At 59.0% G+C, this 14613-nt stretch overlaps 1 protein-coding gene across 2 annotated transcripts in view; it reads left to right on the top strand.

The window, feature by feature from the left end:
• The window catches only part of Adgrd1 (adhesion G protein-coupled receptor D1), an 80332-nt gene extending 66474 nt beyond the window's left edge, over nt 1–13858 (top strand). For both annotated transcript variants that reach the window (XM_090320667.1, XM_090320668.1), the window contains 7 exons: nt 4388–4454; nt 5674–5740; nt 9151–9242; nt 11999–12125; nt 12827–12868; nt 13068–13160; nt 13710–13858. In XM_090320667.1, the coding sequence (XP_090176793.1) occupies nt 4388–4454; nt 5674–5740; nt 9151–9242; nt 11999–12125; nt 12827–12868; nt 13068–13160; nt 13710–13811 (590 nt within the window). In that variant the 3' untranslated portion in view covers nt 13812–13858. The remainder of the gene's footprint in view (nt 1–4387; nt 4455–5673; nt 5741–9150; nt 9243–11998; nt 12126–12826; nt 12869–13067; nt 13161–13709) is intronic.
• The last annotated feature ends 755 nt before the right edge of the window (nt 13859–14613 follow it).

Here is a 14613-nt window from a genome sequence, read left to right as displayed (position 1 = left end):
ACTGAGGGAGCCGAGATAAGAAAGGAGCCTGAGCAGGAATTACTGAATCTGTCACATTATCTACCTATTTGCAGTCTCTGCTGCCTTCTGCCCTGTGAGTTCTGGTTACCCTCTGGCTTTATCACCACTCTCTGAGACCACGTTTCTGCCCATGCTTTGCTGCTTTCATTACATTACTGGCTGAATCTGACAACTGTATACATCCCACTTCCCCTGTCGCCGTTCAGCTCAGTCCAGAGGAAAAAAGGCTCTGCTTTATGCGGTCCCCTGTAATGCCGTGACTCCTTTCGTGGGGGGGGGGGACTGAGTGTATTTCCCCGTGTGTATTAGAATTGCCCTCAGGACCGCCTCCTTCCGGCCTGGGGAAGGTCTTCTTGTAGGGCGGCCTACTAGCTGCACGTCCCTCCATGTTGACTGGGAAACGTCTCTACTGGCCCCGTCTACTTCACCTCCATTTTTAAAGGTTCTTTCTCTTTTTGGTCTTTTGCTGTCACTGACTCTAGCTCTGGAATTTCCATGATGCCAGCGTGGTTGTGCATGAAGACTTGTACCTTTCTCTTGATTCTTCAGGATTCTGACTTTGTCTTTAGCCATTTTATTCTCTTGTGTCCTTCCAGGGTCTGTGCTCCTTTCTCTCCCATCCTCTGACCCCTGTGAGCTTGGTGTCTGAGGTGTGCTGGTACCTCTTGCATTCCCTGGGGCCCCACGACCCCTGTTTCTTCTCTGGCCTCAGTCTCCCCTCACCTAGGGCAGCCCATCTTCAAGTCCACTGTTTTCTCCTGCCCTGGTCTTTAGCAAGTCTTTTCCTTCATTACACTCTTCAACATGGTTCTGCCCCCCCCCCATGGCATTTTCTCACTGACAGGGCACTGTCACGACGCCTCCCTTCCGTTCTTTGCTTTCAGTTCTTCACACGTGTGATGGAAGTCTTCCAGCCTTAAAGGAAGTATGTGCCATGTGCCGCCTGCTTGCCCTGTTGTTCGGGCCACACTTCCTTCTTTCTTTCTTTTTTTCTCTCTTTCTCTCTCTCTTTTCTTTCTCTTTCTCTTTCTTTCTTCCTTCCTTCCTTCCTTCCTTCCTTCCTTCCTTCCTTCCTTCCTTCCTTCCTTCCTTTCTGTGTCTCGCCCCTTTTGTAAACTTGCTGTTTAGATGAGATCTTGTGGTGGTCTGAATCCTGACTTCCTCTTCTATGGCTCCTGTGTTTGCTAGTTTGTTGTTTCCTGACTTGGACAACTTGCAGCGGTCCATCGCTGCCCCGAGTGCAGCCTTCAGCTGATATCCCGCAGAGGACAGAGGTGCTTGTGCACAGTCTCCTCTAATCTGCAGAACTGGTCTGTGCTTGCAGGCTCTGGGGTGGGCCAGCTTTCCTGCACAGACCACATAACTGCCTGCCCGTTGATGGGCAGGAGCTTCTGGGAGCCAGGGGCCAGCAAAAGCCAGAGCTCTGGGGCCAGAGCTTTGACAGAGGGGCCCTCCTCCGTGTGGAGCTGGGCGGGAGAAGCTGGTGTGGGCTCAGGGTAGCCAGTCCTCATTCTTACCAAGATTTTCTTGAGTAAACTTCCCACAACTTCAGGAAAGCTTGTGCAAACTATTTAGACAGTGGCGGCCGCATCCATGGCTGAGGGTCTGCACGGCACCGTGTCTGGGTGGCCGCCTGTGGACATGGTTCACTGGCTGCCTGCTCTTGCCCATTCTGGGAGTTCCAGCCAGCACAGGCGGCCCTGCTCCCTCCCAGAGCTCTGTGCTATATATCAGCACCCCGCATCCTTATCGCAGTGATAAAACATTGCCCAGGTATTGGGGACCTGCTACCTGCCTCTGGTTGTCTCCACGTAGATGCAACATTCACAGCCCTCATTGTACAGTCAGCAGATTTAACGTGTGTATTTTGTGCTTTGAGTTGGCAAATATAATTTATTGAGGATGAAGTGGAGGTTAATTATGCAACCCTCCTGGCTGCCTTGAGGGCTGCAGTGAGAGACACAGGGAGCCACCTTTGGTTGCTGTGGCCCTCCTGGGGTCCTGTGCTGGTCCCCAGCCTCTGCTCAGACCTCAGGGGACCCCTGCCTTCCTGGGGCCCTGTGTCCCCCGGCCTCTGCTCAGGCCTCGGGACCCCTGCCTTCCTGGGGCCCTGTGCCGCCCCGGCTCTTGTTGGGTGTCCATGTGCATTTGCACCTATTAGACACCAGCCTGGGTTGTCCACTGCTGTCCCCAGCCTCTGGGAACAGTTCCAATTCCAGTGTGACCAGTCCCTTCAGTCCCCAGGCTCTTCAGAGAGTGGTATTACTTCTTCCTGTGACCGCTGACCTCACGTAGGAACAATTTAAAGGACAACAAGATCAACCACGTCGTTTGTCAGTGTTACAGTCTAGGGCTTCATGGGGCTGTGATTAGCAAGAGGGCAGCCGTGGGTTGAGCCTCTCTGTGAGTGTGAGTGCATGAGAATGTGTTTTGGCATGCGAGAGAGAGAGAGAGAGAGAGAGAGAGAGAGAGAGAGAGAGAGAGAGAGAGAGAGAGAGAGAGAGAGAGAGAAGGGGGGGAGATGGTGGGACATTTGATTTGATCTATACAATGTTGGAAAAAGTAATTATTTTCCAGGGTTTAAAAATTGAGTGCCTTTACGTAAAATTGCAGTGCTCTTTTGAAAAACGAGGAGTCCAGGCCCCCTGACCTTCGCAGCACCGCAGGCTCTGTGTGACACCGATTGTGACCCGTGCAGCGCCCGCAGGGCTCGGGCCGCAGCCTGACGCAGAACTCCACAAATAGAGCACAGGCAGTTCTGCTCACCCGCAGCCTCCATCCATCATCCCGTCGCTTTCCCTTAATTAATTTCGTCAAGAGCCTGTAAAAGGCATCCTTCATCCCGACCGGGCTAGGCTGGCTGCAGGCCTAAGTAAAGACTCTGCAGGCAGCAGCGCTCTCTCCACCTCAGCCATTAATCAAGGGCTGGAGGCTGACCCGGCACGGGAGGCCATGCTTCAGGCAGAGCCCCGCAGCTCACCCTGCCTGGCCGCCCTCCCCGGGGAAACTGGGAGCTGCAGCATGGAGATGCAGTGGGGACAACCTGTCCTCTGCACCCTCTGGACCCAGGCCACCCAGCTCTGATGCTCAGAGCCACATTCCCAGCGCGTGCACCCTCCAGCCACTCCAGAAACCAGCGGTGCAGCTTGTCTTAGGAGAGATTTTCATACACAACCGCTTTGGTGGGGCTCAGAGGCAAGGGAGAGAGCTGGGCCTTCCCATCTCTACTTCAGCCCTGCAGGGGCACAGAGCTGGGGGCAGGGCACCAGTCCAGCCCCCCAGGCAGGGCGCTGCGCTACCAGAGCAGCCGGGAACAAATCACATTCACTAGGGATCTGCCTCGAGTTCAGCTGTGGGGTGGAAGTGGACAGCGCCTGTCCAGAACAAACGTCAGGGGCGGCCTTGCACGCAGTGCCTTTCCCTGTGTAGATTCATAGCTGCTTTCACGTATAAATCCTCCGAGCTTCAAAGGGAGATTAAAGACTAGTTCACTCTGGGTCAGGCCAGAGACTCAAAAGCAGTTTGACCTCAGAATCCTTTCTCTGTAGCAAGACAGAGCTCTGGGAATTGCTGGTCTTAGATGTTTTTCTACCTTGTTAGACCTCCCTTCCGCCATCGCCTCCCTGGAAGTGTGACATGGCTCTATAAAACAAGAAACACCTTTAATTAGTCACAGTCAGTTTTAAGTTTCAGAAATACAACTCAAACTGGCTTAGGTGAAAAGGAACTTGACAGCTCGTGCAGCGCAACAGGCCAGGGTGTGGGGGTCAGGTATGGTTTCATCCTGAGGCTTGCTAGGTGAGGTAAGAGGGCCCTCCTTGATTTCCTGCCTCGCCCACTTCCCCACTGCTGTGGTGCCAGGATGGGCTGCACGGAGCCTCTCATCCCCCAAACCCCCTCACCATCCCGGGAGCCAGGCAGCAGGACAGCTCTTCCTTTTTGGCATTCTTAAGGAAGTTGCTGGCTAAGTCTCACCGGTGTATTGAGGTCAGGTGCCCATAGTTGATTCCTGTAGCCAGAGACTGAGGACTGGATTGGGCAGGTGTGGCTCGCATGGGCAGGGCGGGGCAGAACCCTTGGCCTCTCCATACCAGCTGTCTGCAGCACATGCCCACGACCATAGACAAATGTCCACAGCCTCTTGTCCAAGCCCCCAGGGGCCCTGCTAGGCCTGGCTGAGAGCCATGGCCCAGTCAGGTCCCACCTGGACCAAGGCCCTTGCATACCCTCATCTAGGATGCAGGCAGGTGAGGACAGGGGTGGTCCCTGTTTAGATCTCGGCTGAGTTCCTTCAGGGCAGGGGAGGTTCTGTGTCGCAACCCATATCCACAGTTCTCACATCAGGTGTCTGCCTCTGTCTCTGCAGGGTCCCCTCTGCTCATCTGCATCATCTCAATGTCCTCGGCCATGGACAGCTATGGGGGGAGCAACAAGTAAGTGCGCCTGTGCTCTGAGTGCGCTGTCTTGCCAGCCGTGGAGGGAAGGGTGGCGGGAGGCAGGCATTCCCGTGACCCTCATCTACACATGTGCGTCCAGGTGTCCAGCATGCACCTGGGGGCTGTCCCGGGTCTTGTCAGCGTGGAGGGAAGGGTGGCGGGAGGCAGGCATTCCCGTGACCCTCGTCTACACATGTGCGTCCAGGTGTCCAGCATGCACCTGGGGGCTGCCCCGGGTCTTGACAGTGAGAAAGGCCTGGGCCAGAGGTAGGGAAAAACAATTTCATCTGTGCTCTGGGGACTAGCAGTACGGGTGTCACGGTGTCCCAAGAATAGAGCGTGGCTGGTGGGAATTCCTTCTGGAACTTCTTCATGCCCGGACTTACAGGTCTGGGCACCCAGAGAGCCCAAGTTTGAGATTCTAGAGGCCTCTCCTGGGTAGGTAGCAAGTGCAACAGTATGTAGCTAGTGCCTACTAAATTACATCTGAGTGAACACGACATAGCCAGTGAATACACTTGCCCCAGGTGGGTAGGGGCAAGTTAGTCAGAAGAGGGAATCTGGTCCAAGACCCACGCTGCCATCTTGCCACTGTGGCTGGAAGTTGGAAGAGAGAGCACAGTGTTGAGTCTGAAAGGTGGCCTACCCTGGGGGCCCAGGATCCTAGGCTGTGCTATGGGTGTGGAAAGACAGAATCCTACATGGTTCCAGGGAAACAGAAGGCCATAGAACCCAAGGGAGCTGTCTTGCGTGAGTTCCTGCCACATATCTCAAAGCCAGGAAGAAGCTGGCATCCTGGATCCTGTGTGTCAGGTGCCAGAGAAAGTGCCAGATGGGCTGGACCTTTCCTGTTGGTTGGGACCATTCAGTACAGTGTCTGCCCAGCAGCCCCCGGGGCGGGGCAGGGCCAGGGCCTCGTCTCCCAAGAGCTGTCATGGAGGATAGCAGTGGTAGCTCTAATCCTGGCAAGCCTATATTTATTTTGGTGCTACGAGGAAAACCAACTCTGGGTTTTGGCAGCACTGTCAAAGGATGCTGACCTGACATGCAGTTCTGGGAAATCCTGTGAGAGATTGCTTTTATGTGGAGAACAGTGACCAGAAAAAGATTCTCAGCCGGGTCACTGCTGTTGTCTGCCTGGGCCCCAGGGACTCTGGAAAAAGCCCACAGCGTGGCAGGTGAGGCTGCTGATAGGACTCTTCTCTTCCCTCCACAGCTGCTGGCTGACGCTGGGGACCGGGGCTATCTGGGCCTTTGTGGGCCCTGCCTTGCTGGTGATCGTGGTAGGTCTCCATGGACGAGAGTGGGCTGGTGGGACGGGGCTCCACGTGCTGTGTTTTTGTGCCAGGCCCTGCAAGGGGGCGCTGACATTCGAGGAAGCAGGGAGGTCCACAGCAGGAGTCCTCTCCTCCCCCATGGCTTTTCCTGATGGTGGCTGTGTGAGTTCTCAGAGGAAGGGCTCGAGCTGTCCTGGATACCAGTACCAAAGACATTTGTTGTCCTGATGGAGGCACAGCCTGGGTTCTTGAATGCCCCGTTCTGCCCCTTGACCATTGACGAAGTCCAGACACTCAGAGGAACCAGCACTAATGGGTGCTGAAGGAGGCACCTCCAGACACACGACCTTCCACGTCCTGGCTGTTTGTCGCATGCCCTGCCTGGTGGTGGCCGGGGACTGTGCTCCCAGCCCTGATGGCACATCTGACCTCACCGCAGCAAATGAAGGAGGAGCGTCCAGGATGGCATGGGGCTTACCTCCCTCTGCCTCCCTCCACGCTGTGCTTCACAAGGCTCTCGTCGAGCCTGCCCTTCCCCAGCAGTTCCCAGCTCCTGGCCCTGTCCCCAGCCACTGCAGGAGAGGTGCCGAGGGGCTCCCTTGTGCCTTCTCCATGGAGATTCTGCTCAGGTGCCCCTGTGCCACACCAGCCTTCTCGGCTGAAGGGCATCCAGAGGGAGGGCGCTGAGGGCGAGGGCCGTGGTGGTGGTGGTGGAGGAGGGAAAGGGGGAGGAGGAGGAGGGACAGCACTGAGGGTGAGGGTCATGGTGGTGGAGGAGGAGGAGGAGGAGGAGGAGGGGGGACAGCACTGAGGACGAGGGCCATGGTCCTTGCTGTTGTTGCAGCCTCAGGCGTCAGTAAGCTAAGGCAGCTGCCCTCAGACACAGCCCCGGTGAGCACTGCAGCCGTGACTGAGCTCCAGAGCTGACAGTGTTCACGATGTTCACTACCTGGCCCTTGTCAGAAAACCTTGAGGGAGCTGTGCAGGGTCCAGCGGTGTCAGGCTCGTGCTGGCTGCCGGGTGGCACCCTGTCCACCTCTTCAGAGGCTGGGCCTGTGCCTGCTCACCCCGGGTCTCTGCCTGCTGCCTCCACACGCACACAGCATGAACTGACCCCATTTGAGTAAGAGCTCTGTGGGTGCACTAGAGAATGTGGGCCGGGCTCCCTCCAGGGGCTCCTGGTGAGAAGAGAGGGTTTGAAGAAGACAGTTCACAGCAGGCACATCGTAAGAGTCCCGTGCTGCTCACACAGCTTTAACCTAAAACGGTGTTAGAAAGTGGAAGCCAACACTACTGTTGAGCTAGCTGGCATCCCTGTGCCCCGGAGACCCACGTTGCAGGCGCCTGGACCTCCTGTTGAGAGAGCCAGACCCCCACCTGACTGCGGACACACCCAGCCTGGCTTCTCAGTCCCAGCCTGTGGAGCTAGTGTGTCCCCATGATCTGAATCTGCTCAGGCTGCCATGACAAAGTGCTTCAGTGAAGGAATCTACTCCTCACTGTGTGGAAGGTGGCAGGCTGGTTTCTCCCGAGGCCTCTGTCCTTGGCTCGTCAGTGGCTGGGGTGGGGGCACCCAGACAGCGCCCTGTGTCCACGCGTGCTCTCCCTCTGTGTGGCCGCCAGTCCTGTTTGATTAGTGCCAATCCTAACAGTCTCCTTTTTGGTACGATCACTTCTTTAAAGACCCCACTGCAAGTGCAGTCACCTTCTGAGTCTGTGAGGGAGGGCTTCAGCGTGAAGTTTCAGTCCATAGCCTGGATTCTGCTGGCACAGCCCTCTCTCTCCCTGTGTTCTCAACAATGGTGCCTCCCCTGCAGGGAAGAAATGGGTCTTCCCTGACTCAAAAACGCTCATCTCAGTGAAGCCACCACGGCTGCGCACAGATACTGACACCTAGAGCAAGGACAGGTGGGCGCACACACACGGTGGATGCAGAGTCACAGGCACAACCTATGACATTCCCACAGAAATGGAGACATTCATGAACATGAGCATAGGAAATGTGTACATGCAGAAGGTACAGACACAGCTCCGGTATGGATAGACACACAGAGAGGGGTCACACAGAGAAGACAACATTGCATCTAGATGCAGACCTATAGTGATAGGTACAGATAAAAACAGAGCTGGACAGATAGCTAGATGCAGACACAGTTGCAGGAACATAGGCACAGGTAGAGACCCAAAGACAGACACAGCGGGATACCCAGGTCTGTGAGCGCACACGGCTACCCGGATACCATACCGCCCTGTAGACACAGATTTCTGCATACAGAGCCCTGAAATAGAGATACAGACGCAGGTAGACGTGCCATGGGCTCTGTGCATGCACATACTCACAAACGTCTGTGTCCTGGGAGGATTCTGGTAGACAAGCTTCCGGGCAGCCCCAGGCCAGATGGAGAATGTGCCTGGCCCAGCGTCCCCCAGAGGTCACCACCCCCTGGGTGCCGGTGGGGCGCCTCCCTCATTCCTTCTGAAACGCAGCCCCTGAATTGGTTCTTGGATGTCTGCCATCAGAGCAAGTCGCGGGGTGCCAGGCGGAGACTCAGGGACCAGAGTCGGGTACAGGGCCTGCTCTGGCTGCATCGCCATAGGATGCCCCGCTCCCCTGCACCTGAGCAGGCTCAGCCGGGCCTCCAGAGCCCCGCTCCCGCCCCACGCCACCACAGAGGGACCAGATCAGCTCCCCATGAGACCCGACTGCCCCGGGAGGGAGGAGGCAGCTAGGCCAGCGGGGCTTTCTTATCACTGTGCCCATCAGTGCCCCGCCCAGCTCCGCATGAAGTGCTGTGCTGGCGTCAGCCTTCCGCCCTCCTTGCCCTGGGGCAGCTTCGGGGTTGCCCTCACGGGACTGCACCCCACGGGGAGCAGAGCAGAACTGAGCTGGCCGGGAAGACAAAGCACACAGGAAGTGATAGGGAGTGTCTGCTCGCTTCCCCCGTAGGGTAAGCGGGAGGCTGGACAGGACGAGGTGCTGGCTTCGGGTCACATGAAACAACCGGCAGAGGCCAGGGCCTCAGCCCAGCGTGAAGTGCCTCGCTATGAAGGCCTTAACTAGAGGCTCCTGCTGGTTTATGGGAGCCAGGAGGAAGATGGGGCGTGGAAAATCACTGGGCCCTGCGTGAGAGCGGGTTGGTGGGGTGGGGGCCAGGCCCCGGCTCTGGCCAAGGCAGTGTCTGCCGAGGAGCTTCAGCCAGGCCTGGATCTTAGCCGCCTGGACTGGAGATAGACGGGCAGCCGAGCTGGTGCAGGGCTGAATGGGGTCTTTGCAGCCAGTGGCTTCCCGTGGACCCTGCTGGGCCCCTGGCAGAGGCCCCGCCCTTGCTAAGACTACAGCCCCACAGGGAGCTGGGCCTGGGTCTGGCCCTGCCAGACAGTGCCACAACCGCGCTTTCCTGCCGTCCTCCCTGCAGGTCAACGTGGGCATCCTCATCGCGGTCACCAGGGTTATTTCTCAGATCAGCGCTGACAACTACAAGACGCCCGGGGACCCCAGTGCCTTCAAGTAAGCCTGTGTGAGGCACCCCCCCCACCCCGCCCTGGTGGCTCTCAGAGGCCTGCAGCCATTGCCCGCCGACTCCCCTGTGTCCCTGTGAGGTCACAGGCAACCCTGGCTCCTCAGCCTCCCTTGGCGGCGGGTGCATCCCAGGGCCCAGTGTGGTCCACGTGGGGAGGGAGGCGGAAGGGAGAGGGGCCCAGAACATAGTCACGCCTTGGCACATCCAGCACTCCAGACAGAGGGAGTTAACACCTGCTCCACAGAACATAGCCTTCCCTGAACAGCAGGCCAGCCTGCTGCAGGAGGGGCTCCAGGCGGACCCCCACAGCAGCCTGCTGCCAGCTGAGCCTCCTGATGGCTGCCAACAGAAAATCCCATCCCAACTGGCTCAAGCAAAGGAGGTTGTAGACAGGGCCACCTCAGAGTCCCCAGCCTAGACTCCTGGTGGCAGGACAGCGGGGCCTGGCCCTCTAGGAATGACGGCGCCCTCCCTGAGCTCTAGTGGCCTTTGTGGGTGTCCTCCTGAGCACCCCTCATACCGGCTGGCAGGGTGAGGCGGCTCCTGGAGGGGAGTGCGGAGGCTGTCTAGAGAGCAAGGACTCTGGGCTGCCCGCCCTGTAACTGACTTCAGCTACAGTGTATCTTTTCTGATTGGAAAGTAACAGAGATAAACAAGCCAACAGCAGATCGATGAGATAATTATTCTGTAAGGAATCCAAACACTGTAAATTAACCTGACAAGTAGCTATGGCCCCATGGGGCTTTTTCAACCCAGGAACTTACTGAGTCCTGGGGAGAAGTGCTCAGAGACGGAGCCCCTCTGCCACAGGCCTGCTTGCCACCTACCTCAGCCAGGCATGAAGGCCCTGCCACCCCACCATTAGCTCCTGAGGTCCCCTGAGTATTCAGGGCCACCCATTGTCTGTCTGAAGGTCTGTCCCCAGCAGATGTCATCACGCTATCCAGTTCACCTGCAGGAGCCCCCGGAATGAACTGCCACCCACTCTACCACACCTGGCCCTAGGCTCCTCTCCATAGGCGGCCCCTCTCGCATCTCACCTCTCACCACGGACACCGTTCTGTGAAGGGCTGAGGTGGGAAATTCCCTGACAGCAGACACCGCCCTCCTGAAAACCACCAGGTCGACACTGACTGGTGTGCAGCCCTGCCTGTTTCCCTGACCTTCGCTCCTTCCCCACATCCGGGAATGCACCCCTGTCCCTGGTACCATCAGAGGTCTCAGGAAGTGCCACATGGGGGTAAACTGAGTCCGGTGGCAGTTGTTGAGCCGCACAGCAGAGTCCCCGTTGTTCTGTAGGCTTTTCTCCAAAGCTCAAATGCATGAGGAGTTGAGCATGGAAAGCCCAGCTGTTTCAGAAGTCAGGGCAGATTGGACATTAGTCACCACAGTCTCGTGGCATGTCGGAAAGGCCCTGAGCCAGACATCCAGGCACTGCCCATGGCTCTCCGCTGCCCACAGTCAGCTGTCTCAAGAGTTCTGTTCTGGGCTCTGCCGACGGCAGGGACCACGGCCTCTGGCGGTCTGGAACGTGCATGCTAAGGGTCACCAGAGCAGCTGGACATGTCTGCCGGCATCTGGGCTGCTTGGCTCCCCTCCTCTATGGGCCTGGACTGGGTGGCAGTGCCTCCCAAGGCCAGCTCTCATGGAGTGGTATGTGGAGTCGGCCCTGTGAGCAGAAAGGGTGCTGCTTGCTGGCTCTCAGATGGCATGACTGTTGTCCTGGGTGAGGGCCGGCGCCCAGCGCCACGGAGCTCCAGCAGGGCAGCTGGAGAGGCCCGGGGGAGGGGGGGCGGCAAGGGTCCCAGTGGGAGCTCCCGTTCAGAGCTTGCTGATTGGCTGACTTGAGGCACATGACCTCCTCTACCACAGACATAGTGTGGCAGCCAGATTGGCTGTCCTGGTGAGAGTGCAGCCAATGAGAAGAGAGCAGGACCACCACTTTCCTGGAGCGCAGGAAGGGAGATACCTGGCTGAGAGGCAGGATTGGAGGTGCTGTTCACAGGACAGGGCGGCCTGGGCTCGAGGTGCAGACTAACACTGGCCTGGGGTAGGGACATCTGCGCGCCCTCCACCGTCAGAGGGGGGTGTGAGCATCTGTCTGTGTGTGTATCTCATCCACCCCTGTCACAGGCCAGGGGTGCTAGCAGCAGACGTGTGGGAAGGGTGGGACAGCCAGCAGCGGGGTGGCTCACCAAGCACTTACCTGGTGTCCCCTCTGAGCCCTGCCCAAGCTGTGAAGGTGACCTGCCAGTTCCTGCCCTCCGAGAACTCACTGCCACTGTCGTCAGTGCTGGCGTGCCCGGAGCCTGGGCAGGTCACCAGGGCGTGCCGTGGCTGCAGCCCAGGGAGGTCTGGAGAAAAGGGACCAGCCGCAGCATCTCATGCAGACGTGAATTGTCTTAGAGCTTGCCAGGGAGCTGCAGGGCTTTCCCAGTACCTCTGCAAGAACCTTCACAGCCTCTATACCCACCAAGTCTCTTCCCTCCTATCTCTGCCAACAATTCCAGCCTGACCAGGCCTGAGCAGGCCGCGGGGACTAGTGCTGGGTGAGCGCAGGCGTCTGTCTGAGATTCCTGTGCCCCACCGTGTTGAGGGGACAGGGCTGGTGACATGTTGCTCCTGGAGCTCACACCAGGCACCTGCCTCGCCTGACCTCGCTCCCAGCAGAAGCTGGCACCCCGGGCCAGTCCTCACGGCTCACCCGCCTGCCCCTGGCCTGGGGCCTCGCCTTCTCTTCCAGGCTGACAGCAAAAGCTGTGGTTGTCCTGCTGCCCATTCTGGGCATCTCATGGGTGTTCGGGGTTCTCGCCGTCAACGACCGGGCTCTCGTCTTCCAGTACATGTTTGCCATCCTCAACTCCCTGCAGGTAAGAGCCTGCCGGGACTGCCAGGCCCAGCCGCAGGCTGTTGGCTCTTAGGGGACATGGGTGTGGAGAGCAGGTTCCCCAGCGGCAGGCGGGAAGCCATCTTCACCTCCCCCACCTGCCACCCCGGCCCCCAGGGGATGAAGGCTGAGTGTCTGGCAGAATGCTCCCCTGGGTGATAAGCTGTTCACTCTGGCTGCCTGTCCCTGGGGAGCACAGGGGTCCCCCCGGGCACCCCTGTGGGAGGTGCGCCTGCCTGAAGGGGGGCTCCCGAAAGGGCAGGAGACTGGTGCTTAGGGACAGGCCAGCCCTTCGAGCCCTGACACACTCCGTGCCCCCTCCCCCCTCCCCACTGCTCCTTTCCATTTTCTTTCTCCATGACATAGGCCCTGGCAGGGCTACGTGAGCCCTTCTCCAGAAGGCCAGTGCCTGGTCAGCAGTCTCAGCTGTGGGAGGAGGGGAGGCCACAATAGGTGGTGAGACTCCACTAGGCAGAACACTGATGTCCTGAGCGTCCCACCTCCACCACGGAGTCTCCTGTGTCCGTGCCTCAATGAGGCAGCATCTCCAGCCCAGCGGGGCGGAAGCTGGGCTGGATTCAAGCTAGGATCCACGACGGCCTCGTGGCAGCAAGCGGCCCTTCTACTCTGAGAGCCTGAGGCTGGACACAAGTGTGTCTAATGCCATTTCTCCCCTTCCTCCAGGGCTTCTTCATCTTCCTCTTCCACTGCCTTCTCAATTCGGAGGTACGTCTCCCCTCCCCGGGCGCTGCGGCACTGTTTCCTTTCTGAAAGGCAGAGGGTGGACACCGTCTCCCTAGGGACATCGTCCCCGGAGCTCGGAATTTCCTGTTTCTCCATCCTGTCCTGGGATCACATCTGGCAAGTTCCCAGAACCTTCAGCATCTGCAGCTCCTCTCACAGCCCTTTCCTTCTGCCTCCAAAGGTGAGAGCCGCCTTCCAGCACAAAGCCAAGGTCTGGTCCCTCACAAGCAGCTCTGCCCGCAGTGGCACCACGAAGCCCTTCAGCTCAGACGTGGTAAGTAGTGTGCCGCACGCCACCGCTGCTCCCTTTCCGCTTGCTCGTGGGCCCTGCATGCCCGCACCTTCCCCATAGACCTTAGGGCTGCCGGTGTGGCTCCGTCCTGTAGCAGCTCGGCCGTGGAGCGCCCAGCCTCGGGTGTGCGTGGGCTGCAGGTGGTTCATGGAGCCTGCCACTGTCCGTCGCTGTGGCAGGGTCTGTGAGGAAAGTCCAAGCGAATGCACCATGCTCAGAGCCAGGAAGGACCGGAAGGGCACTCTGTGTGCAGGACACTCGTGTCCTCTGGTGCTCAGGCTCTCGCGGGCCCTTGTCTGTGTCCTCTGGTGCTCAGGCTCTCGTGGACGCCCTTGTCCGTGTCCTCTGGTGCTCAGGCTCTCGTGGACGCCCTTGTCCGTGTCCTCTGGTGCTCAGGGAGGCTGCAGGGCCTCACAGGACTCTCCATCTTTGCCTCATCGGGTAGGATCTGCACACAGCGTCGTAGCCCTCGTGGAATCGAGGTTGGTTTTCTTGGGAGCAGCCTTCAGCCTCCTCCCCTGTGCTTTGCAGATCCATGGGACACGGCCAGGCACAGCCTCCACCAGGCTGGATCCCTGGGATAAGAGCAGCCACTCTGCGCACCGCGTGGACCTGTCTCTGTCTGCGGTGTGAGCGGGAGCTTCAGCCAGGCCGCAGGGCGGCTCCTCCACGCACAGCGGTGCAGCAGCGCAGACCCTGTGCCCAGGGTCCCTCCCTCCCTGCTGCCTGGGTCTGGGGTCACCGCCCCCACCGTGGCCTGCCTGTGCAGAGAGCCAGTGTCCACCGTGGACACCGGGTGCCCAGCGTGAGCCTCCCTGTCAACATGCGCTGACGCAGGAAGGCCAGCATGCGGGGGACGGCCTGCCCCTCCTGCCCACAGACTCCGGGCCCCACCCCGCTGCACTCCCACACCCGACAGCCTCTGCCTCACCACGTGGAGATGTGTCCTGCGTGAGAGGCCAAGCCCACAACGGGGTGGCACACACGGTTCCGTGCCCCGCGGACAGCGCCTGCTCCGGGAGCCTGCCCACTGCCGCGTGGTGGCAGGCAGGGCGGGTGGCCTGTTCGTGGATAGTTCAGACTCGCCCGGGGGGCGGGAAGGCCTCGGCAGTGCCCTCAAAGTGTCTGTGACTTGCAATCCTCTAAGTGGACTCCAGCTTTGAGACTGCAGAGTCGTAAACTGTGACCTGAGCTGCCCTCAAGCCCCTCCTGTCCCGCCTTGGCTGTGCTTCCGCATTTTGTGTGTCTGCCCTGCTGGGAGGGAGCCGAGCCAGGCTTTCACGGGCGGGCAGTCTGCTCCGGGCCAGGGTCCCCTCCCTAGGGCGCAGGTCGCAGGAGCAGCGTGGCTGTGAGGTGGCTTTCTCTTGGTCTAGCTCTGGTCTGAATGTGCCTCTCCCGTGGGGGTGCCCCCCCTCCCTGCAGCCCCGTGGCCTGC

The sequence above is a fragment of the Megascapheus bottae genome, chromosome 28 (assembly GCF_031878675.1).
Source record: "Megascapheus bottae isolate mThoBot1 chromosome 28, mThoBot2.hap1, whole genome shotgun sequence".
NCBI lineage: Eukaryota > Metazoa > Chordata > Mammalia > Rodentia > Geomyidae > Megascapheus > Megascapheus bottae.
This window is presented reverse-complemented; position numbering and strand designations above follow the sequence as displayed.